The 23262-nt window shown below is 42.4% G+C and overlaps 1 protein-coding gene and 3 long non-coding RNA genes across 19 annotated transcripts in view; 2 read left to right on the forward strand and 2 right to left on the reverse strand.

The window, feature by feature from the left end:
* LOC135350490 (uncharacterized) overlaps positions 1–2026 on the reverse strand; it is a 116442-nt gene extending 114416 nt beyond the window's left edge. For 6 of the 7 annotated variants that reach the window (XM_064549593.1, XM_064549478.1, XM_064549666.1 and 3 more), the window contains exons 1-2: positions 1891–2026; positions 1353–1666 (exon numbers count right to left, since the gene is read on the reverse strand). In XM_064549593.1, coding sequence (XP_064405663.1) covers positions 1353–1666; positions 1891–1916 — 340 coding nt within the window. In that variant the 5' untranslated portion in view covers positions 1917–2026. Of the gene's footprint in view, positions 1–139; positions 239–478; positions 581–1352; positions 1667–1890 lie in introns of all 7 variants that reach the window. The other variant, XM_064549729.1, reaches the window with a different exon arrangement.
* A 122-nt stretch (positions 2027–2148) lies between these two features.
* LOC135333697 (uncharacterized) lies at positions 2149–5677 on the forward strand. The gene is made up of 3 exons (XR_010394024.1): positions 2149–4027; positions 4195–4338; positions 4728–5677. It is a non-coding gene; the product is annotated as an uncharacterized LOC135333697 (long non-coding RNA).
* A 7001-nt stretch (positions 5678–12678) lies between these two features.
* LOC135332945 (uncharacterized) lies at positions 12679–16179 on the reverse strand. Of its 10 annotated transcripts, none has more exons than XR_010393693.1 (6): positions 15919–16179; positions 15108–15704; positions 14798–14965; positions 14448–14583; positions 13728–14391; positions 12679–13579 (listed from the first exon to the last, which is right to left on the reverse strand). It is a non-coding gene; the product is annotated as an uncharacterized LOC135332945 (long non-coding RNA). The 10 variants fall into 10 exon arrangements; XR_010393697.1 differs by lacking the exon at positions 12679–13579 and having other exon boundaries at positions 13709–14027; positions 14082–14391; positions 15919–16178; XR_010393701.1 differs by lacking the exon at positions 12679–13579 and having other exon boundaries at positions 13709–14391; positions 15108–15344; positions 15435–15704; positions 15919–16176.
* Positions 16180–18985: 2806 nt separating this feature from the next.
* On the forward strand, positions 18986–21863 carry LOC135333678 (uncharacterized). Its single transcript, XR_010394019.1, has 3 exons — positions 18986–19154; positions 19322–19465; positions 19855–21863. It is a non-coding gene; the product is annotated as an uncharacterized LOC135333678 (long non-coding RNA).
* The last annotated feature ends 1399 nt before the right edge of the window (positions 21864–23262 follow it).

Here is a 23262-nt window from a genome sequence, read left to right on the forward strand (position 1 = left end):
TGTACCACAACCAATTGTCCTACAAAAACATTGAAGGTATCAATGGAACCGGCATAGCTTGCTCTATTGGTGTGCCAAGTTTGAACTTGCTATACCAATATTTGTGGAAATTAGGTATGGGATTTCTAGTGACACATACCTGGTTCAGGAGTGGAGGATTTGAGATAGTCAGCAACTTCAGTGCAACCATACGCTACTGCCCAGTCAAGAGGAGTGCTGCCATCATCATCAGTCACATCTGGACAGGTAAGGGACAGAGATCTTGTAGTAGTACTGACAGCATTCACCATTACCATGCAGGATGACTACATTATTTTATTATCATGTACCAACTGTGTATTGTATTGCAGTTTCCATGACAATACAACTGCAGGTACACTGATTGTTTCATTACATGCACATTGAACCACATTAATATATTCACGGGTTGTCTATCAGAGGATCTAATGAAACAGTACCCACTACGGAAATCACTCACCAACATCCCACTTTAGTTCCTCAACTAGGTATTTCACTAGTTGTATATGTCCTCTCCCACAAGCCTCGTGCAGTGGTGTTCGGCCCAACTTGTCCCTCACATCTGTGTGTGGTGATCTTCAATATACTCAATAATTAAGTGAGATATGTTATTATAGACTATAGACTCAAAATTGCGGAAAAATAAAACAAGCCTATACAAATAGAAATAGTTGGTCTTATTAATATTGGTATACAAAGTTTGAACGTGATACACGACTGTGTGCGGAAGTTAGGTATGGGATTTCTAGTGACGAGTTTAACTTCAGCCATGTACGTAAGTGTATAGTGGTCAAGATGGACCAAACATGTTATTGTACCACAACCACTTGTCGTACAGAGAAAGTAAAGGTAGCATAGGAAAGGGCACGCCTTGTTCTATTGGTGCACCAAATTCGAGCTTGATACACCACTGTTTGTGGAAATTAGGTATGGGATTTCTAAAGCGCATACAGAAATGCCTGAGTCCTGTTACTATTATCCCTCACATCTGTTGTGGAACAAAGTTCAACTATCACATATATTTTTAACAGATATTACTATGGCAACCGTATAGCAAATGTTTATGTATTTCAAACAAGTGTACGTACATTGCAAATAATTATTCGAAATTGAAATATAACACTATTAAACTTTCCGCTGTATGCATGGTATGAAACTTCACATACACAACGACTACTTACCAGTGCTACGACTACTACATCGCAAATAATTATTATACTACGCGAAATTACTGACACAATTGATATTGCTACACAGTACATGTATATAATTCAGATACCATAATGATATGGAGAAACAATTACAATACACAAATAATTATAATGACTACTTACCAGTGCTGCACCCGACCTCCTTCAAGTACTGCACCACCTCTTTATGACCTTCCCAGCATGCCCAGTGAAGTGGAGTCCCGTTGGTCTTCCCATCACCTTTATCAGTACGAGCTCCATGAGTAACAAGTGTCTTCACAATCTCAAGGTAGCCCTCATAGCAAGCCCTGTGTAATGGAGGCACCTTATCCGCCCACTCGTCACTCCAGTAGAGCTGGTGGTTGGGGTATGCCCCCTGTCCCAACAGGGACCTAACTTTGGTGACGTCATCATTGACTACAGCCTCGTGTAAGTCCCAGGCTAGCTTCTTTTGAGCACTGTACAAAATAGATGGTTGGGGGGTCAGTCATACAGAGAATTACTTGATATGTGTATATAGTTTATACAAGTGACACCATGCACATATCCAGCTGTCACTTTGCTGTACAGTGTTCCACCTCTGATCATAGCCTGCTCTGACTCTACTAATGGAATGAGCCTCCCTCCATGCAATCACAAGGTGCTACCATGAGTAGTAATTATAGTCTACATGTTCACTCACTCTGAGTCTTGTTCAGTAGCCATCATGAAGCTTTGTTCAAACTCTGTCAAATTCACCCCTTGAATTGTTTCTCAGTAAGCAAAGTGCATGCCACATGCATGCACCCTCTTTCTGTATTTCAAGGGCCCTTCCGGCCACAAAAACCCACATGATTAATTGCAATTGCAAAAGCATAAAAATCCATTTATAATTATATGCACACAGTCAATAGTGGAGTCATGTGATCCTACTACACACAAAACAACACTTATAAAAACACGGAAAAATAAATATTAAAATTCAGCTAAAAGGAACTGCTCCAAATTGATCTACAGTTGTCATTGTCTTCGTAACCTTTGAACCCTCTCCAAAGGGGGGTGCTCCAAACAAATCTCGTCTTGCATTGTCAGCAGTATTATGAGTGGGCGGGGTAGAGGAACGTCCGTCAAATGAAGTGCTACCAAAGTCATCCGTAGGAAATGGACTGCCAGTCTGTGAGGTGTGTGTGTGTGTGTGTGTGTGTGAGGGTGTGTGTGTGAGGGGTGGGAGGTTCAATAAGCAGTATAGAGTGGAGTCTATCTATTGTGGTCACCCTCTATAATACAGCCAGATTAATGGGCCCCAAAGTCTCCATAGCATGTGTTTGGACCTGTGTTAGCAGGCCACCCTCTATAATACAGCCAGGTTAATGGGTCCCAAAGTCTCCATAGCATGTGTTTGGACCTGTGTTAACAGACCACCCTCTATAATACAGCCAGGTTAATGGGTCCCAAAGTCTCCATAGCATGTGTTTGGACCTGTGTTAGCAGGCCACCCTCTATAATACAGCCACTGTTGGTCTGACTAGACAGACCACATTCACAAAATGCAAACCTTACTAGAGAAAACATAAGTCAACCACTTAGCTACAATGTACACAGTGGGACCACACATAAAGAGGAAATTTCGCCCCTTTCAGCCTTGTTTCTCAGTAAACATAATCATTGCTCAGATCCTCCCCCTTTTCAGAGAGGTGTCACATTCCACCCCTTTCACAGTAAACAAAGCAATTTGGTAGAATGTCATTGAAAGGTCATAATTAGTGAAAGGTCACCTCCAATAGTACTGCCACATGTCCATACATGCATGGATAAATAATTACAACATACTGTAGTGTAAAATACCACGACAAATTAAATGTCTGAGCCCATGCCAACTCAGCTATATAGCCTATGGTTGCTCAATATTGACCTCCCTCCACCAATAAGGTCTAACACATGGGCAAGCGAACAAAACAATCAACCTCGTGATTATTATCAGTAGCCTACAACAGGTGCCGTCTCTACAAAGCATCTCCCCTCACCTCCATCCTTTCATGCATTCATCCATTCTTATCCTATAGCACAGCCACTGGACTGGCACATGCTGGCAGCAGATCACATTCACGCTGAGTAGGTAATGGCATATGCTAGGCCACATCATAGATAGTGGTATGGCCTCATCTTCAGTGCGGCCTGAGATCGAGGCTAAAAGATCCCCTTCCTCACACGTTTGTGACTTGTTGCAGTTCACCCACGTAGCGTGTCGTGCACAGAGTCATGGAGTATGTTCTCAATCTGAATCAAAATCAGTGGAAATAATTATAATCATGTGAGCTTAAATGCTTTGTAATATTGAATAACCGTGATTTCAATGGATTGTACAGGCCTTGAAATACAAAAATACGCTCGCAAAAATAGCATTAATCATCATTTATTTCTAGCTCTACGGTATCATCAACTATTGGATAGAGCTATTGGATGATACTTTATACTCTAATAAAGGTAGCGCTCACCTTTCCCCTGAGTCAGAGTGTTGGTCCATTGTGTCCAGTGCACCGTGCTAGCTAGTAGGACCACTCCAATGGATGTGCTCTCAGAGTATTAGAACTGTAATGAATGCACCACATGGCCAGTGGGTAAAGGATCGTCAAACCATTAGACAAAATATGGATCATTTTGTAGATTTGATATACTTTACCAGACACAATCACACACACAAGATGGAGACGGCTGGGGAGGAAAAGCGTTCACTTGTCCTTCCCTCTAGGAGCTTCAACAAGGCTGGATATCGGGTGGATACTCCTCCAAAAGACCAGCAGCAATGGATCACGAGGCAAAGAGCAGCGAAGCGAGTACAAGTGAGTGGCTAGTCATGATCAAAAGTGGACCACCTAGTATAGTGTATAGGCTGCTTTAGATGACTGGCATTCAATATCTGCCATTACTAGTGATCAAACTATACAGCCTCTGTGACAAATGCATCCATTGCTGCACATTTGTTGACCCGTTACTTCATTGCGTACAGTGATGGAGAGAACGAGAGGGACGGAGTCAGTGACCAGTTGCTATGACAACATATGATGGAAGAGTTACAAGGTGACACTGTAGAGTTTGCGTACGACCCATTGGACGTCTTGCACTGCAGATAAAGGAACACAATTAAGAAATAGTGAGTACTGCCGCGTGCAGAGTGCGACTCTTTCCCCCACCAGAACTGTGATCTGAGCATGTCATGTGATAGGCCTTGTCTAGAGCTACAGAGTGCATCTCTTAGTTTTGATATTGATTGCTTTTTAGTGAAGTTATGACCTCCTGAAAGTTGCTTAAATTATACATTTTATGGGGAAAGTGTTGTGTTAAATCAGGCCTAAGTTTGAGAGCCCCATAACTTGTGTCCGTCTCCAAGATAATGTGTGTATTTAGTAGTGCTACAAGACTGTACATACACTATCAATTATTGCAGCTCAAGTTGATTTGAAGAAATAAAAATGTTTAAGATAATAATTGTTATGGTGGAATTATCTACTAGTGAGTGAGTGGTGTTCTCTCACTTGTTAGATTCTTGAGGGTCAGTTGTTCCCTCTGTTGGATGCTGATGATGATCCAGCCATTGGACGTCAGAGAAAAATACAATCGACCTAAGAAACAGTGAGTACTGCCGCGTGCAGAGTGTGACTCTTTCCCTGACCAAACTTTGATCTGAGCATATTCATGTGATAGGCCTTATCTAACAGTGCTTGGAATAGTTATTCGCTGTACTCCCCCCTAGTGTTTACGTTCCCGTGGGTGGGTTCAATTCACTAGCAATAGTTTTGCGTTCCCGTGAGTGGGTTCAATTCACTAGCAATAGTTATACGTTCCCGTGGGTGGGTTCAATTCACTAGCAATAGTTTTGCGTTCCCGTGGGTGGGTTCAATTCACCAGCAATAGTTTTGCGTTCCCGTGAGTGGGTTCAATTCACTAGCAATAGTTTTGCGTTCCCGTGAGTGGGTTCAATTCACTAGCAATAGTTTTGCGTTCCCGTGAGTGGTCACTAGCAATAGTTTTGCGTTCCCGTGAGTGGGTTCAATTAATTCACTAGCAATAGTTTTACGTTCCCGTGAGTGGGTTCAATTCACTAGCAATAGTTTTGCGTTCCCGTGAGTGGGTTCAATTCACTAGCAATAGTTTTACTTTCCCTTGAGTGGGTTCAATTCACTAGCAATAGTTTTAAGTTGCCGTGAGTGCATGGGTTCACTTCACTAGCAATAGTTTTACGTTCCCGTGAGTGGGTTCAATTCACTAGCAATAGTTTTACTTTCCCTTGAGTGGGTTCAATTCACTAGCAATAGTTTTACGTTCCCGTGAGTGGGTTCAATTCACTAGCAATAGTTTTACTTTCCCTTGAGTGGGTTCAATTCACTAGCAATAGTTTTAAGTTGCCGTGAGTGCATGGGTTCACTTCACTAGCAATAGTTTTACGTTCCCGTGAGTGGGTTCAATTCACTAGCAATAGTTTTACGTTCCCTTGAGTGGGTTCAATTCACTAGCAATAGTTTTGCATTCCCTGAGTGGGTTCAATTCACTAGCAATAGTTTTGCGTTCCCGTTAGTGGGTTCAATTCACTAGCAATAGTTTTGCGTTCCGGTGAGTGGGTTCAATTCACTAGCAATAGTTTTGCGTTCCCGAGAGTGGATTCAATTCACTAGCAATAGTTTTACTTTCCCTTGAGTGGGTTCAATTCACTAGCAATAGTTTTACGTTCCCGTGAGTGGGTTCAATTAACTAGCAATAGTTTTACGTTCCCGTGAGTGGGTTCAATTCACTAGCAATAGTTTTAAGTTGCCGTGAGTGCATGGGTTCACTTCACTAGCAATAGTTTTACGTTCCCGTGAGTGGGTTCAATTCACTAGCAATAGTTTTACGTTCCCTTGAGTGGGTTCAATTCACTAGCAATAGTTTTGCGTTCCCGTGAGTGGGTTGAATTCACTAGCAATAGTTTTGCGTTCCCGTGAGTGGGTTCAATTCACTATAGCAATAGTTTTAAGTTGCCGTGAGTGGGTTCAATTCACTAGCAATAGTTTTGCGTTCCCGTGAGTGGGTTCAATTCACTAGCAATAGTTTTGCGTTCCCGTGAGTGGGTTCAATTCACTAGCAATAGTTTTGCGTTCCCGTGAGTGGGTTCAATTCACTAGCAATAGTTTTACGTTCCCGTAAGTGGTTCAATTCACTAGCAATAGTTTTACTTTCCCTTGAGTGGGTTCAATTCACTAGCAATAGTTTTAAGTTGCCGTGAGTGCATGGGTTCACTTCACTAGCAATAGTTTTACGTTCCCGTGAGTGGGTTCAATTCACTAGCAATAGTTTTGCGTTCCCGTGAGTGGGTTCAATTCACTAGCAATAGTTTTGCGTTCCCATGAGTGCATGGGTTCAATTCACTAGCAATAGTTTTGCGTTCCCGTGGGTGGGTTCAATTCACTAGCAATAGTTTTAAGTTCTCGTGAGTGGTCACTAGCAATAGTTTTGCGTTCCCATGAGTGGGTTCAATTCACTAGCAATAGTTTTGCGTTCCCGTGGGTGGGTTCAATTCACTAGCAATAGTTTTAAGTTCTCGTGAGTCGGTCACTAGCAATAGTTTTGCGTTCCCGTGGGTGGGTTCAATTCACTAGCAATAGTTTTAAGTTCCTGTGAGTGGTCACTAGCAATAGTTTTGCGTTCCCGTGAGTGGGTTCAATTCACTATAGCAATAGTTTTAAGTTGCCGTGAGTGGGTTCAATTCACTAGCAATAGTTTTGCGTTCCCGTGAGTGGGTTCAATTCACTAGCAATAGTTTTGCGTTCCCGTGAGTGGGTTCAATTCACTAGCAATAGTTTTGCGTTCCCGTGAGTGGGTTCAATTCACTAGCAATAGTTTTACTTTCCCTTGAGTGGGTTCAATTCACTAGCAATAGTTTTACGTTCCCGTAAGTGGGTTCAATTCACTAGCAATAGTTTTACTTTCCCTTGAGTGGGTTCAATTCACTAGCAATAGTTTTAAGTTGCCGTGAGTGCATGGGTTCACTTCACTAGCAATAGTTTTACGTTCCCGTGAGTGGGTTCAATTCACTAGCAATAGTTTTACTTTCCCTTGAGTGGGTTCAATTCACTAGCAATAGTTTTAAGTTGCCGTGAGTGCATGGGTTCACTTCACTAGCAATAGTTTTACGTTCCCGTGAGTGGGTTCAATTCACTAGCAATAGTTTTACGTTCCCTTGAGTGGGTTCAATTCACTAGCAATAGTTTTGCATTCCCTGAGTGGGTTCAATTCACTAGCAATAGTTTTGCGTTCCCGTGAGTGGGTTCAATTCACTAGCAATAGTTTTGCGTTCCGGTGAGTGGGTTCAATTCACTAGCAATAGTTTTGCGTTCCCGAGAGTGGGTTCAATTCACTAGCAATAGTTTTACTTTCCCTTGAGTGGGTTCAATTCACTAGCAATAGTTTTACGTTCCCGTGAGTGGGTTCAATTAACTAGCAATAGTTTTACGTTCCCGTGAGTGGGTTCAATTCACTAGCAATAGTTTTAAGTTGCCGTGAGTGCATGGGTTCACTTCACTAGCAATAGTTTTACGTTCCCGTGAGTGGGTTCAATTCACTAGCAATAGTTTTACGTTCCCTTGAGTGGGTTCAATTCACTAGCAATAGTTTTGCGTTCCCGTGAGTGGGTTGAATTCACTAGCAATAGTTTTGCGTTCCCGTGAGTGGGTTCAATTCACTATATCAATAGTTTTAAGTTGCCGTGAGTGGGTTCAATTCACTAGCAATAGTTTTACGTTCCCTTGAGTGGGTTCAATTCACTAGCAATAGTTTTGCGTTCCCGTGAGTGGGTTCAATTCACTAGCAATAGTTTTGCGTTCCCGTGAGTGGGTTCAATTCACTAGCAATAGTTTTGCGTTCCCGTGAGTGGGTTCAATTCACTAGCAATAGTTTTGCGTTCCCGTGAGTGGGTTCAATTCACTAGCAATAGTTTTACTTTCCCTTGAGTGGGTTCAATTCACTAGCAATAGTTTTACGTTCCCGTAAGTGGGTTCAATTCACTAGCAATAGTTTTACTTTCCCTTGAGTGGGTTCAATTCACTAGCAATAGTTTTAAGTTGCCGTGAGTGCATGGGTTCACTTCACTAGCAATAGTTTTACGTTCCCGTGAGTGGGTTCAATTCACTAGCAATAGTTTTACTTTCCCTTGAGTGGGTTCAATTCACTAGCAATAGTTTTACGTTCCCGTGAGTGGGTTCAATTCACTAGCAATAGTTTTACTTTCCCTTGAGTGGGTTCAATTCACTAGCAATAGTTTTAAGTTGCCGTGAGTGCATGGGTTCACTTCACTAGCAATAGTTTTACGTTCCCGTGAGTGGATTCAATTCACTAGCAATAGTTTTACGTTCCCTTGAGTGGGTTCAATTCACTAGCAATAGTTTTGCATTCCCTGAGTGGGTTCAATTCACTAGCAATAGTTTTGCGTTCCCGTGAGTGGGTTCAATTCACTAGCAATAGTTTTGCGTTCCGGTGAGTGGGTTCAATTCACTAGCAATAGTTTTGCGTTCCCGAGAGTGGGTTCAATTCACTAGCAATAGTTTTACTTTCCCTTGAGTGGGTTTAATTCACTAGCAATAGTTTTACGTTCCCGTGAGTGGGTTCAATTAACTAGCAATAGTTTTACGTTCCCGTGAGTGGGTTCAATTCACTAGCAATAGTTTTACTTTCCTGTGAGTGGGTTCAATTCACTAGCAATAGTTTTACGTTCCCGTGAGTGGGTTCAATTCACTAGCAACAGTTTTAAGTTCCCGTGAGTGGGTTCAATTCACTAGCAATAGTTTTGCGTTCCCGTGAGTGGGTTCAATTCACTAGCAATAGTTTTGCGTTCCCGTGAGTGGGTTTAATTCACTAGCAATAGTTTTACTTTTCCGTGGGTGGGTTCAATTCACTAGCAATAGTTTTTAGTTCCCGTGAGTGGTCACTAGCAATAGTTTTGCGTTCCCGTGGGTGGGTTCAATTCACTAGCAATAGTTTTGCGTTCTCGTAAGTGGGTTCAATTCACTAGCAATAGTTTTGCATTCCCTTGAGTGGGTTCAATTCACTAGCAATAGTTTTACGTTCCCGTGAGTGGGTTCAATTCACTAGCAATAGTTTTAAGTTCCCGTGAGTGGGTTCAATTCACTAGCAATAGTTTTGCGTTCCCGTGAGTGGGTTCAATTCACTAGCAATAGTTTTGCGTTCCCGTGAGTGGGTTCAATTCACTAGCAATAGTTTTGCGTTCCCGTGAGTGGGTTTAATTCACTAGCAATAGTTTTGCTTTCCCGTGGGTGGGTTCAATTCACTAGCAATAGTTTTAAGTTCCCGTGAGTGGTCACTAGCAATAGTTTTGCGTTCCCGTGGGTGGGTTCAATTCACTAGCAATAGTTTTGCGTTCCCGTGGGTGGGTTCAATTCACTAGCAATAGTTTTAAGTTCCTGTGAGTGGTCACTAGCAATAGTTTTGCGTTCCCGTGGGTGGGTTCAATTCACTAGCAATAGTTTTGCGTTCCCGTGAGTGGGTTCAATTCACTAGCAATAGTTTTACGTTCCGTGAGTGGGTTCAATTCACTATATAGCAATAGTTTTACGTTCCCGTGAGTGGGTTCAATTCACTAGCAATAGTTTTAAGTTCTCGTGAGTGGTCACTAGCAATAGTTTTGCGTTCCCGTGGGTGGGTTCAATTCACTAGCAATAGTTTTGCTTTCCCGTGGGTGGGTTCAATTCACTAGCAATAGTTTTAAGTTTCCGTGAGTGGTCACTAGCAATAGTTTTGCGTTCCCGTGGGTGGGTTCAATTCACTAGCAATAGTTTTGCGTTCTCGTAAGTGGGTTCAATTCACTAGCAATAGTTTTGCATTCCCTTGAGTGGGTTCAATTCACTAGCAATAGTTTTACGTTCCCGTGAGTGGGTTCAATTCACTAGCAATAGTTTTATGTTCCCGTGAGTGGGTTCAATTCACTAGCAATAGTTTTGCGTTCCCGTGAGTGGGTTCAATTCACTAGCAATAGTTTTGCGTTCCCGTGAGTGGGTTTAATTCACTAGCAATAGTTTTGCGTTCCCGTGGGTGGGTTCAATTCACTAGCAATAGTTTTGCGTTCCCGTGAGTGGGTTTAATTCACTAGCAATAGTTTTGCGTTCCCGTGGGTGGGTTCAATTCACTAGCAATAGTTTTGCGTTCCCGTGAGTGGGTTCAATTCACTAGCAATAGTTTTAAGATCCCATGAGTGGGTTCAATTCACTAGCAATAGTTTTACGTTCCCGTGAGTGGGTTCAATAATTCACAACAGCTGCATTGTACCTCACTCCTTGTTTTGTGTTTTTTATGCGAGTGCGCTGAATGCGCCAGGGAAAGCTTAGGTTTTCTGAATGCTTAGAAACAGACTTTTCAAATGGTACCATCAAAGTTCATGAAAGATAACATTATTTGCCAATTTAGTCCCCATGGTCCGAGGTCAAAAAATAACAAATTAAGGGCCCGGATGAAATATTGGATTGAAACACGTCATTTGAAATAAATTATATTTTTCTAAGCTTTCGAAATAATTATTATATAAAATTTTTGCCATTGAATCAACTGTTATGGCTGTTGTAAGACCCCCACCCCTCGTGAATCTTTCAGCTGTTGAAAGACACCCCCCTTCCGTTTAATTCGTGAATCTTTCAGCTGCCATAACTTAAATTCTGTGGATCGATAGTCAAACATTTTTTGAATGCTTAGAAACACCTTTCAAATGGTATATGATAGTTTGATGTTTTTTATGCGTTGTACTCCCCCCCCCCCCTTGTGTAACAGTGTTTTTAGTGGAATAGTTATTGTTTTTTATGTGCTGTACTCCCCCCTTGTGTTGTATTTTTTATGCGAGTGCGCTGAATGCGCCAGCGAAAGTCTTAGGCTCTCTCTCGCGAGTTGGCTGAATGCGCTAGCGAACGTCTTAGGGTTGGCTGAATGCACTAGCAAACGTCTTAGGCTCTCTCTCGCGAGTTGGCTGAATGCGCCAGCGAAAGTCTTAGGCTCTCGCAAGTTGGCTGAATGCGCTAGCGAACGTCTTAGGCTCTCGCAAGTTGGCTGAATGCGCTAGCGAACGTCTTAGGCTCTCGCGAGTTGGCTGAATGCGCCACGAAAATAACCCGCTATACGATAGTTGGAATAGTTAGTATTTTTTATGCACTGTACTCCCCCCTTGCATGTGTGACGGTGTTTTGGGTTAGTTAGTGTTCACTTCTCTATAATTACATACATGCATTAATTTGGGTGACAATTTGTGGGACATTATGATCATTGACGTGTGCAATAAATGATGTATATATACTGTGTGTGTGTGCAGGACTGAACACCAGCCCCCGGCATGTATCATGAGGGACGCTGTACAGAGATGTTAGGGCAAGTTCCTTTAATTAGATCTGAGATATTGTAATTATTTCCTTCTTCCAGGTTGTTTGTGGCTAAATGTGCTTATAGTTGCCATGGAGATGGAGATAGTAATTGACTGAAGTCATGTACCTACCTCTCGATAGAAGGAAACAAGGATTTGTCAATAATTATAGTACTGTGATAAATAAATGTTTTGTCAACTTCGATTCTCTAAGATCATAATTATTCATAACTATACTTATACTATTGTTCTTGTTCTTACAAAACTTTAAATTATGTTACGTTGTTTCATATTAATTATATATTGAGTACAGCAGCCATTCAGTGTTAGGTAGTGCCAGACCATCAAACCATCACCTTGCCCATCCATATATACACAACCATCAACCTACACAGAGAGCATGAGAGACTTGTCACACAACATAGCTAGCTACTTATCTGTGTGTATGTGGCTCCTCCACAACCGTCAGCCTACACAGAGAGCATGAGAGACATGCCACACGACATAGCTAGCTACTCATCTGTGTGTATGCTGTTACAGTGGCTCCTCCACACAATCAACCTACACAGAGAGCATGAGAGATACTGTACACAATGGAACTACTTATCTTTTGCTGTGAAGAGACATCCACCTACACACCATAGAAGCCAGCCATACTTATCTTTATTGTCTCCATAGCTGCACACAAAACAATCAAGAGACACTATAAATGATAGTAGTGGGCGTTGAGATCTGAGCCCCTCCCCCACATCTCCAGTCAAGCCCCACCCCCTTCAGCACCTGCAATACATTATACAGTGATGAGGTTAGTAATCCTCCCTGGGTCCCAGAGCAGCATGGCTTGTCTGTACCTGGAGGAGAGAGGAGACAAAATCAGTGAGAGAATGGAACACTACCTATAGTACAGTAGCTAGTAGGAGGAGCTGTGTGTGTGCATTGTGGCTGCAAGAGAACAAGCAAATGCATGGTTACATTGAGAGCATCAGTTCAAACAAAACCATCCACTCCACACAATACAATACCAGCCAATCACCACCACAGCTGACAACCATCAGCCTAGTATTATCAATACACACACAATACATAATTATAACACCAGACAACAAAATTACACCCATAGCTGTTTGTGCTGTCCAGAGAAGAGATGAGAAATTCCCACAACAACAAATCAATTCAACAGCGAAGACCACCAATTAATTCAGATCATTATTATCATCATAATACCAGACCAGGAGTGAATGCACTTCTGACCAGACAAATCATTATAATCAAATCACACATCACCAAACCAGACTATGCAACAAAATTTCGCAACCACAACAACCAATCAAATCATCCACAGAAGGACCACCACCAGTAGTTTCCTTGCACAATATGTGGTTGCCAAAATGATGATCACCTTTGAGAAAAAATCACACACAAAACAAACTCCAAATGCTAAAATCATAAAAAACTGTTCTAAAAATTAAATTCTACACTATTTTTTACCCCTGGGAACAGCTGTTGTTTGCTAGACTCTTCCAGGGCTTGCTGTGGAAAGCCCTTCTTGTTCACTCACTTTCTGGTCCCGTTTCTTACCATTGATTTTACTGTACGAAAATACTCCCACTCACTACTTTCAGTCTGACATCTCTACCAATAGGTGTCAGCTGCAGCAGTCCTGCTTCTCTTGGCTGCTAAAGAATCTGGGTGGGGCTGCTACTGGACTGAAGCTAGGACGCCTTCTAATTCCATCCACCCTCAAGGTACCCATTAGCCTAGACTCAAGTCCCCTCTTCTAAAGCGGCCTTGAATTGAGGCTAGGTACCCATATAAGCTTATATCATACAGAAATTTTTTTGATACAGACACTTGAATACTACTGTTGTTTTTATACCACCCAAAAAACACAAAATATTTATAACATGAACAAACATTTTTTAATAATAATATAGAGCTGCAGGCATGGCCAAGAGGCCACACTGGACCACGGAGGAGGTTCTACAAGACATCTTGAATGATGAGGAACCTGCAGAGGAGTGGGAAGAGGATATGGAAGAGGTAACAGCGGACAGGGATGAGCCTGTCATGCAGGGCAGTGACGAAGAATTTTCTGATTGGGATGAAGGTGGGGTCTAAAACTAAACTGAATACCGATATAATTTATTACAACGTACATGTAGAAATGGAGCCCCCGTCAACAGACAGCAATCCTGCACAAGGTAAATTAAATTGCGACAGTGCCAATGAAAAGGGACCTTAACGCGGCAATAATTAAATTAAGCTATAGGCCAATTTAGTAGAAATAAAAAACATGGGCAAAAATTTTTTTTTCACAGGTGCTAACTTCAACCCTTCCTCTACCTACCTGTAAAAATTTGGGTCTCTACGAAGCTTTAAACAGGTCAAGCGCGGACGTTGAAGAAACTCACCGAACGCTCATTTTGAAATTTACTGTCTACGTGAGGGGAAATTCCCTATTATTGTTAATTATTTTTAACAATAATAATTATAAGGTTAACAATTTGTACCAGCTATTGATAAATCCTTTCCTAGACGACACAAGTGACGACACAAGTGACGACAACACAAGTGGTCCAAGCAACTCGTCACACGGTTTGTGCAATGTTATGAAGTACAATTACAATCAGTTAGACTACCACACAAAACTATTGTACAGGTAATTATTATTACCCTCACATTTATTTAGGCAATGAGCAACCTACCTGGAGGAGTGAATTGCACACCCTGACTATCAAGTCATTTGAGTCAACAGTAGGACCAACAGTGGACATCTCAGAGAGGCCAGAAGAAGTGTTTCTGCTATTTTTTAACAATGGTCTGCAGGAACACATTGTGTGTGACTACGCTAGATACCGAACGTGGACTCAACTCACAGTTGAAGAGCTCCGGGCCTTCTTCGGATTCTCCATCCTCATCTTGTTTCACGAGATGATCCCTCGTACGATCGGTTAGGGAAGATCCGCCCCCTCATTGAGCACCTGGGTGAGAGGTTCGAAGCTTTGTACAACCCTACACAGAATGTAGCAGTGGACGAAGCAATGATTAAGTTTCAGGGGCGGTCTTCCCTAAAGCAATATATGCCTATGAAACCGATCAAACGGGGGATCAAGGTGTGGGTATTGGCAGATAGTGCTAACAGCTATTTCCACAAATTTGACATATACACGGGGAAGCAAAAGAAGAGACAGGTTGGACTTGGTGAGTATGTTGTCAAAACACTTACCGACGGGCTGAAGAAGAAAAACCACCACGTTTTCTTTGACAACTTTTTTACGAGCCCCAAACTTCTTGAAGATATGGAGAAAGATGGTATTTATGGGTGTGGTGTAGTTCGGAGGGATAGGAAAGGTTTACCACCAGGACTGAAGAAACATGGGGTGAAGAAGAGGTACTATTGTGCGTGTGTGTGTATGTGTATGCTTTTGCGAGTGTGTGTGTGTGTGTGTGTGTGTGTGGTGTGTGTGTGTGTGTGTGTGTGTGTGTGTGTGTGGTGTGGTGTGTGTGACTGTGCTAACTAAAATTATTTATCTCACCTTTGACAGAGGAGAATCCAAGATATTCCAGAAGGGACCACTGGTGGCATGTGCATGGCACGACAGCAAGGTGCTCACGATCCTCTGAACGACGTCGCAACCAGTAGCAACAGGATTCGTTCTCAGGCGTCAGAGAGACGGTTTAAGAATGCCTGTGAGTTGCCCTGATAGCATAATAATCTACAACAAGCACATGGAAGGCGTGGACAGAGGGGACCATATACGCGGATATTATTCCTGTCAAACAAGAAATCGGAAGTTCTACAAGTATATATTTTATTTCCTATTTGATGTTTCTATCATATTTTACACACTCACTAATTATACCTCCAAGCCGAATCAAAACGTAAAAGACTTCCGCCTCCAACTGGCCAAGGAGCTGATTGGTACGTACTATTCAAGGAGACTCCCAGGCCGCTCAAGTAGAGTCCAGCGCCCTCTTCAGCTCCCTCTCAAAATGTGCCTGCAACCACCTGCAAAGAGATGTAAACGGGGATGGTGTGCGTTCTGCTGGAAGGACTCCAACAAGAGGACTGACAGATGTAACGAGTGTGGTGTCTGGCTCTGCCATGGTGGAAACCCAACATCAGACTGTTTCTATTTGTGGCATAAGAACTTGTAAATATTATAATTATTATCTTATTTACTGTTTATGATAATTATTATTTATTAGTACGGCTTCATTATAGTCACATGATGTACGCTAATGATACACACTAATCATTATAATTATTTAAAGCAACAAAGCTACGCGTACATATATACGTACTGCATCGCTCGGTAGATTAATAATACACAGCCTATCACTCACCTTGTGACACGTACGTTTGGTTGACTGCTCCACCACCTGAGAATCACACGCATCTGTGATCCAGCAATACTCTGTACACACAAAGAAAGATGATGAAGGGTTCTTAGTACTACAAATTCTAGATACAATGAAAGCACCGCAGGTGCTGATGCCTCGGTGGAGATACCAAAGCTACATAACATAAAGCTACTAATAGCTACTAATAGCACATGATAAACAATTTAATTTTGCTGAGTTGGTAATGATCGACCATGACTGTTGTTAAAAACGATTGATGCCCAAAAGTTCAAGTCTAAAGCTGCATTCAAGTAGCAGAGCCTTGCAGCTCTCTTATCACTCTTGCAGCTACCAATAGCTAGCGTTCTATAGTGCAGAGCTAACTACTAAGTAGAGTAGCAACACTCGGTAAACAAGTTTGGCTACGTGTTCTTCTGAAAAGGCTGCAATGGCATTCCAAGTAAGCAAAACTAGGCATAACTCGAGAACGAAGCATTATTTGGCAAATCCACGAATTTAAATCCATGACTAGAAGCCTATAGAAACTCTTACTTGCACTTGATTCATCCTTGAGCAGCTGTAGCAGTCTACACACACGCACGCACGCACGCACGCACGCGCACACACACACACACACACACACAGACACACACTATCGTATACCTCGCTTGCGCATGCGCACCGAGGCTATCTGCCATTCAGGCTGTATTATTTTATCAAAGTGTATCATAGGCCCTAAAGAATATCACTACAGTCAACATACAGCTTAGGAAGCTTGGTAGAGCTGGGCCACTGCAAGTGTTTCTTCGTTCACAGTCACACACGAGATCACATTTGTATATAAGCCACACCTAGTACATACAGTACCTGCACACAAAAAAAGGTGAAGCAAAGCTTCTTAGGAGTTTAAACTCTACAGCTATGTGCTATATACCAAGCACAATAAGTATTAGACTGTATGAAGCTTCTAGAGAATCGAAAAAGCCAAGTAACAAAGTGGAATTATACACAACTACTACTTACCACTTGACAGAAGCAGATCACAGCCAAATTTTCGAGATAGTAAGCGATTCGGGCATCATCTTGTAGATCTTTGACTGATCAACTTGAGCTGCAATAATTGATCGTGTATGTACAGTCTTGTAGCACTACTAAATACACACATTATCTCGCGCTGTTTCTGCAACACAGTGGAAAGCTCGCGATGTTTTTATAACACAGCGGAAGGCTGCAAAAAAAATCAAGTCAATCAATAAAACATGACCAAATAAACAACTACAATGCTCCACAAGGCTTCCTAGCCTAACATTCCTGCAAACATGCAAGCTACAAGCAAGCAAAGAAACTCACCTCTTCCAGCAAGACACTGAGCTTCTTCTTCAAACGGGTCAGGTGGCATATCCGGCACCTGATCCCTTCAAACTTCAAAGGAACTGAGCTTCTGGAATTAACTGGATCTGAGAATATTTCAGGCCATTGACGTCAGAGTCTCAGTTTCAGAGCTGGAGGTAAAGCCTTTGAAGTGATCCTTTTGACGAGGCCTTGAATTCCAATTCATTTTCAGTCCCTCTAACTCTGGGTCTTCTCTTGCTCCACTCGAAGGAAAGGCTCTTGTCCCTCAACTCTCGATCAGAGGCAAAGGACAGGGCAAGGAGGAACACATCATCTCCTTCGCTGACTTCCTGACAGTGTAACGTGGGGTAATGGATGTTAGTAGATACTCTTGCACACATGCATAATTATAACAAAATTACTCACTTCTGCAAACCAGCATTCTTGGTGATCGAGGACTGAGAGAGATTTCACTGGTGCATGTATAATTATAGCTCCATTAGTATGAGGACCTCGTGTACATCACTGGATATCTGCTTAGTAATGGATGAAATGTATGTCACAGAATACGAGCAATCAGACAGAGCCTTGGTGACAGCAATCTCTTGTTTGGTGAGGTAGACGTCAGCATCATTGTTCACTGCCAGTCTCTTCAGAGCTAGCTTGCGTCCATTACTGGCTCTGACCACAAAGACGACATGCAGTAAAGCCACCTAGTGTGTGTGTGTGTGTGGGGTGAGGGGGTGAGGGAGTGTGTGAGAGAGTGTAGGTACTGTACAGTGGATTGCGCTTGCAACAGAATTTCACAATATGAAGATTATCGTTAATTTATGTGTGTGTGTGTGTGGGTGGGGGGGTGGTGTGTGTGTGTGTGTGTGTGTGGGGGATGGTGTGTGTGTGTGTGGGGGGGATGGTGTGTGTGTGTGTGTGGGGGGGTGGTGTGTGCGTGTGTGTGTGGGGGGTGGTGTGGGAGGATAATGGCTGACAATACTTATATAGGACAGCTAGTACATTTTGCAAAAGAGCCGACTTGGCATTTATTAATTTGGCATCTCAGGCGTGTTTACTACAACAATGAGGTTGTATCCTAAACAGGTTATGAGAAGTCTCACCCAGGTAAGGCTATATGCAAGGCCAGGTCTAATCCCCCAGTCAGTGTGAAGACAACACTTCAAGAGTCAAATTAGAGTCAAATTCCCCGTACCTCCCGTGGGGGGGGGGGCAACACATTGAGAGGCATTATCACCTGATCATGATTATACAGTATAGGTAGTTGTCACCTGAGCTGAAACGGTACTTGCTGACACAGCAGACACTGGAGTGTCCCACAATTCGTTGAGATGTCCCTGTACTGAGGGGATAGCAGCAAACACAGAGGTCAAAGTACACAGAATTGTAGGAGAGTTTGTAGCCATTCAGCTTGTTGAGATTCAGTAGCAGTAAGCTGTGCAAATTAATGATAGGCTTTCCAATAACTATAGAATTGCATGGACAATCTCAACTATACATAAAAGTCCTACTGAAAATTAATAAGTCATCAATTATTATTGTCTAGTAATATTAAAGGTAGCGCTCACCTTTCCCCTGAGTTAGAGTGTTGGTCCATTGTGTCCAGTGCACCGTGCTAGCTAGTAGGACCACTCCAATGGATGTGCTCTCAGAGTATTAGAACTGATGAATGAAGCACATGGACAGTGGGTAAAGGATCGTCAAACCATTAGACAAAATATGGATCATTTTGTAGATTTGAAGACACAATCACACACAAGATGGAGACGGCTGGGGAGGAAAAGCGTTCACTTGTCCTTCCCTCTAGGAGCTTCAACAAGGCTGGATATCGGGTGGATACTCCTCCAAAAGACCAGCAGCAATGGATCACGAGGCAAAGAGCAGCGAAGCGAGTACAAGTGAGTGGCTAGTCATGATCAAAAGTGGACCACCTAGTATAGTGTATAGGCTGCTTTAGATGACTGGCATTCAATATCTGCCATTACTAGTGATCAAACTATACAGCCTCTGTGACAAATGCATCCATTGCTGCACATTTGTTGACCCGTTACTTCATTGCGTACAGTGATGGAGAGAACGAGAGGGGCGGAGTCAGTGACCAGTTGCTATGACAACATATGATGGAAGAGTTACAAGGTGACACTGTAGAGTTTGCGTACGACCCATTGGACGTCTTGCACTGCAGATAAAGGAACACAATTAAGAAATAGTGAGTACAGCCGCGTGCAGAGTGCGACTCTTTCCCCCACCAGAACTGTGATCTGAGCATGTCATGTGATAGGCCTTGTCTAGAGCTACAGAGTGCATCTCTTAGTTTTGATATTGATTGCTTTTTAGTGAAGTTATGACCTCCTGAAAGTTGCTTAAATTATACATTTTATGGGGAAAGTGTTGTGTTAAATCAGGCCTAAGTTTGAGAGCCCCATAACTTGTGTCCGTCTCCAAGATAATGTGTGTATTTAGTAGTGCTACAAGACTGTACATACACTATCAATTATTGCAGCTCAAGTTGATTTGAAGAAATAAAAATGTTTAAGATAATAATTGTTATGGTGGAATTATCTACTAGTGAGTGAGTGGTGTTCTCTCACTTGTTAGATTCTTGAGGGTCAGTTGTTCCCTCTGTTGGATGCTGATGATGATCCAGCCATTGGACGTCAGAGAAAAATACAATCGACCTAAGAAACAGTGAGTACTGCCGCGTGCAGAGTGTGACTCTTTCCCTGACCAAACTTTGATCTGAGCATATTCATGTGATAGGCCTTATCTAACAGTGCTTGGAATAGTTATTCGCTGTACTCCCCCCTAGTGTTTACGTTCCCGTGGGTGGGTTCAATTCACTAGCAATAGTTTTGCGTTCCCGTGAGTGGGTTCAATTCACTAGCAATAGTTTTACGTTCCCGTGGGTGGGTTCAATTCACTAGCAATAGTTTTGCGTTCCCGTGGGTGGGTTCAATTCACCAGCAATAGTTTTGCGTTCCCGTGAGTGGGTTCAATTCACTAGCAATAGTTTTGCGTTCCCGTGAGTGGGTTCAATTCACTAGCAATAGTTTTGCGTTCCCGTGAGTGGTCACTAGCAATAGTTTTGCGTTCCCGTGAGTGGGTTCAATTAATTCACTAGCAATAGTTTTACGTTCCCGTGAGTGGGTTCATTTCACTAGCAATAGTTTTGCGTTCCCGTGAGTGGGTTCAATTCACTGACAATAGTTTTACGTTCCCGTGAGTGGGTTCAATTCACTAGCAATAGTTTTGCGTTCCCGTGGGTGGGTTCAATTCACTAGCAATAGTTTTGCGTTCCCGTGGGTGGGTTCAATTCACTAGCAATAGTTTTACGTTCCCGTGAGTGGGTTCAATTCACTAGCAATAGTTTTACGTTCCGTGAGTGGGTTCAATTCACTAGCAATAGTTTTAAGTTCCCGTGAGTGGTCACTAGCAATAGTTTTGCATTCCCATGAGTGGGTTCAATTCACTAGCAATAGTTTTGCGTTCCCGTGGGTGGGTTCAATTCACTAGCAATAGTTTTACGTTCCCGTGAGTGGGTTCAATTCACTAGCAATAGTTTTACGTTCCGTGAGTGGGTTCAATTCACTAGCAATAGTTTTAAGTTCCCGTGAGTGGTCACTAGCAATAGTTTTGCATTCCCATGAGTGGGTTCAATTCACTAGCAATAGTTTTGCGTTCCCGTGGGTGGGTTCAATTCACTAGCAATAGTTTTAAGTTCTCGTGAGTGGTCACTAGAATAGTTTTGCGTTCCCATGAGTGGGTTCAATTCACTAGCAATAGTTTTGCGTTCCCGTGGGTGGGTTCAATTCACTAGCAATAGTTTTAAGTTCTCGTGAGTCGGTCACTAGCAATAGTTTTGCGTTCCCATGGGTGGGTTCAATTCACTAGCAATAGTTTTAAGTTCCTGTGAGTGGTCACTAGCAATAGTTTTGCGTTCCCGTGGGTGGGTTCAATTCACTAGCAATAGTTTTGCGTTCCCGTGAGTGGGTTCAATTCACTAGCAATAGTTTTACGTTCCGTGAGTGGGTTCAATTCACTAGCAATAGTTTTACGTTCCCGTGAGTGGGTTCAATTCACTAGCAATAGTTTTAAGTTCTCGTGAGTGGTCACTAGCAATAGTTTTGCGTTCCCGTGGGTGGGTTCAATTCACTAGCAATAGTTTTGCTTTCCCGTGGGTGGGTTCAATTCACTAGCAATAGTTTTGCGTTCTCGTAAGTGGGTTCAATTCACTAGCAATAGTTTTGCATTCCCTTGAGTGGGTTCAATTCACTAGCAATAGTTTTACGTTCCCGTGAGTGGGTTCAATTCACTAGCAATAGTTTTAAGTTCCCGTGAGTGGGTTCAATTCACTAGCAATAGTTTTGCGTTCCCGTGAGTGGGTTCAATTCACTAGCAATAGTTTTGCGTTCCCATGAGTGGGTTCAATTCACTAGCAATAGTTTTGCGTTCCCGTGGGTGGGTTAAATTCACTAGCAATAGTTTTAAGTTCTCGTGAGTGGTCACTAGCAATAGTTTTGCGTTCCCATGAGTGGGTTCAATTCACTAGCAATAGTTTTGCGTTCCCGTGGGTGGGTTCAATTCACTAGCAATAGTTTTAAGTTCTCGTGAGTCGGTCACTAGCAATAGTTTTGCGTTCCCGTGGGTGGGTTCAATTCACTAGCAATAGTTTTAAGTTCCTGTGAGTGGTTACTAGCAATAGTTTTGCGTTCCCGTGAATGGGTTCAATTCACTAGCAATAGTTTTGCGTTCCCGTGAGTGGGTTCAATTCACTAGCAATAGTTTTACGTTCCGTGAGTGGGTTCAATTCACTAGCAATAGTTTTACGTTCCCGTGAGTGGGTTCAATTCACTAGCAATAGTTTTAAGTTCTCGTGAGTGGTCACTAGCAATAGTTTTGCGTTCCCGTGGGTGGGTTCAATTCACTAGCAATAGTTTTGCTTTCCCGTGGGTGGGTTCAATTCACTAGCAATAGTTTTAAGTTTCCGTGAGTGGTCACTAGCAATAGTTTTGCGTTCCCGTGGGTGGGTTCAATTCACTAGCAATAGTTTTGCGTTCTCGTAAGTGGGTTCAATTCACTAGCAATAGTTTTGCATTCCCTTGAGTGGGTTCAATTCACTAGCAATAGTTTTACGTTCCCGTGAGTGGGTTCAATTCACTAGCAATAGTTTTAAGTTCCCGTGAGTGGGTTCAATTCACTAGCAATAGTTTTGCGTTCCCGTAAGTGGGTTCAATTCACTAGCAATAGTTTTGCGTTCCCGTGAATGGGTTTAATTCACTAGCAATAGTTTTGCGTTCCCGTGGGTGGGTTCAATTCACTAGCAATAGTTTTGCGTTCCCGTGAGTGGGTTCAATTCACTAGCAATAGTTTTAAGATCCCATGAGTGGGTTCAATTCACTAGCAATAGTTTTACGTTCCTGTGAGTGGGTTCAATTCACTAGCAATAGTTTTACTTTCCCATGAGTGGGTTCAATAATTCACAACAGCTGCATTGTACCTCACTCCTTGTTTTGTGTTTTTTATGCGAGTGCGCTGAATGTGCCAGGGAAAGCTTAGGTTTTCTGAATGCTTAGAAACAGACCTTTCAAATAGTACCATCAAAGTTCATGAAAGATAACATTATTTGCCAATTTAGTCCCCATGGTCCGAGGTCAAAAAATAACAAATTAAGGGCCCGGATGAAATATTGGATTGAAACACGTCATTTGAAATAAATTATATTTTTCTAAGCTTTCGAAATAATTATATAAAATTTTTCCCATTGAATCAACTGTTATGGCTGTTGTAAGACCCCCACCCCTCGTGAATCTTTCAGCTGTTGAAAGACACCCCCCTTCCGTTTAATTCGTGAATCTTTCAGCTGCCATAACTTAAATTCTGTGGATCGAAACTTAAATTCTGTGGATCGAAAGTCAAACATTTTTTGAATGCTTAGAAACACCTTTCAAATGGTATATGATAGTTTGATGTTTTTTATGCGTTGTACTCCCCCCCCCCCTTGTGTAA

The sequence above is a fragment of the Halichondria panicea genome, chromosome 1 (assembly GCF_963675165.1).
Source record: "Halichondria panicea chromosome 1, odHalPani1.1, whole genome shotgun sequence".
NCBI lineage: Eukaryota > Metazoa > Porifera > Demospongiae > Suberitida > Halichondriidae > Halichondria > Halichondria panicea.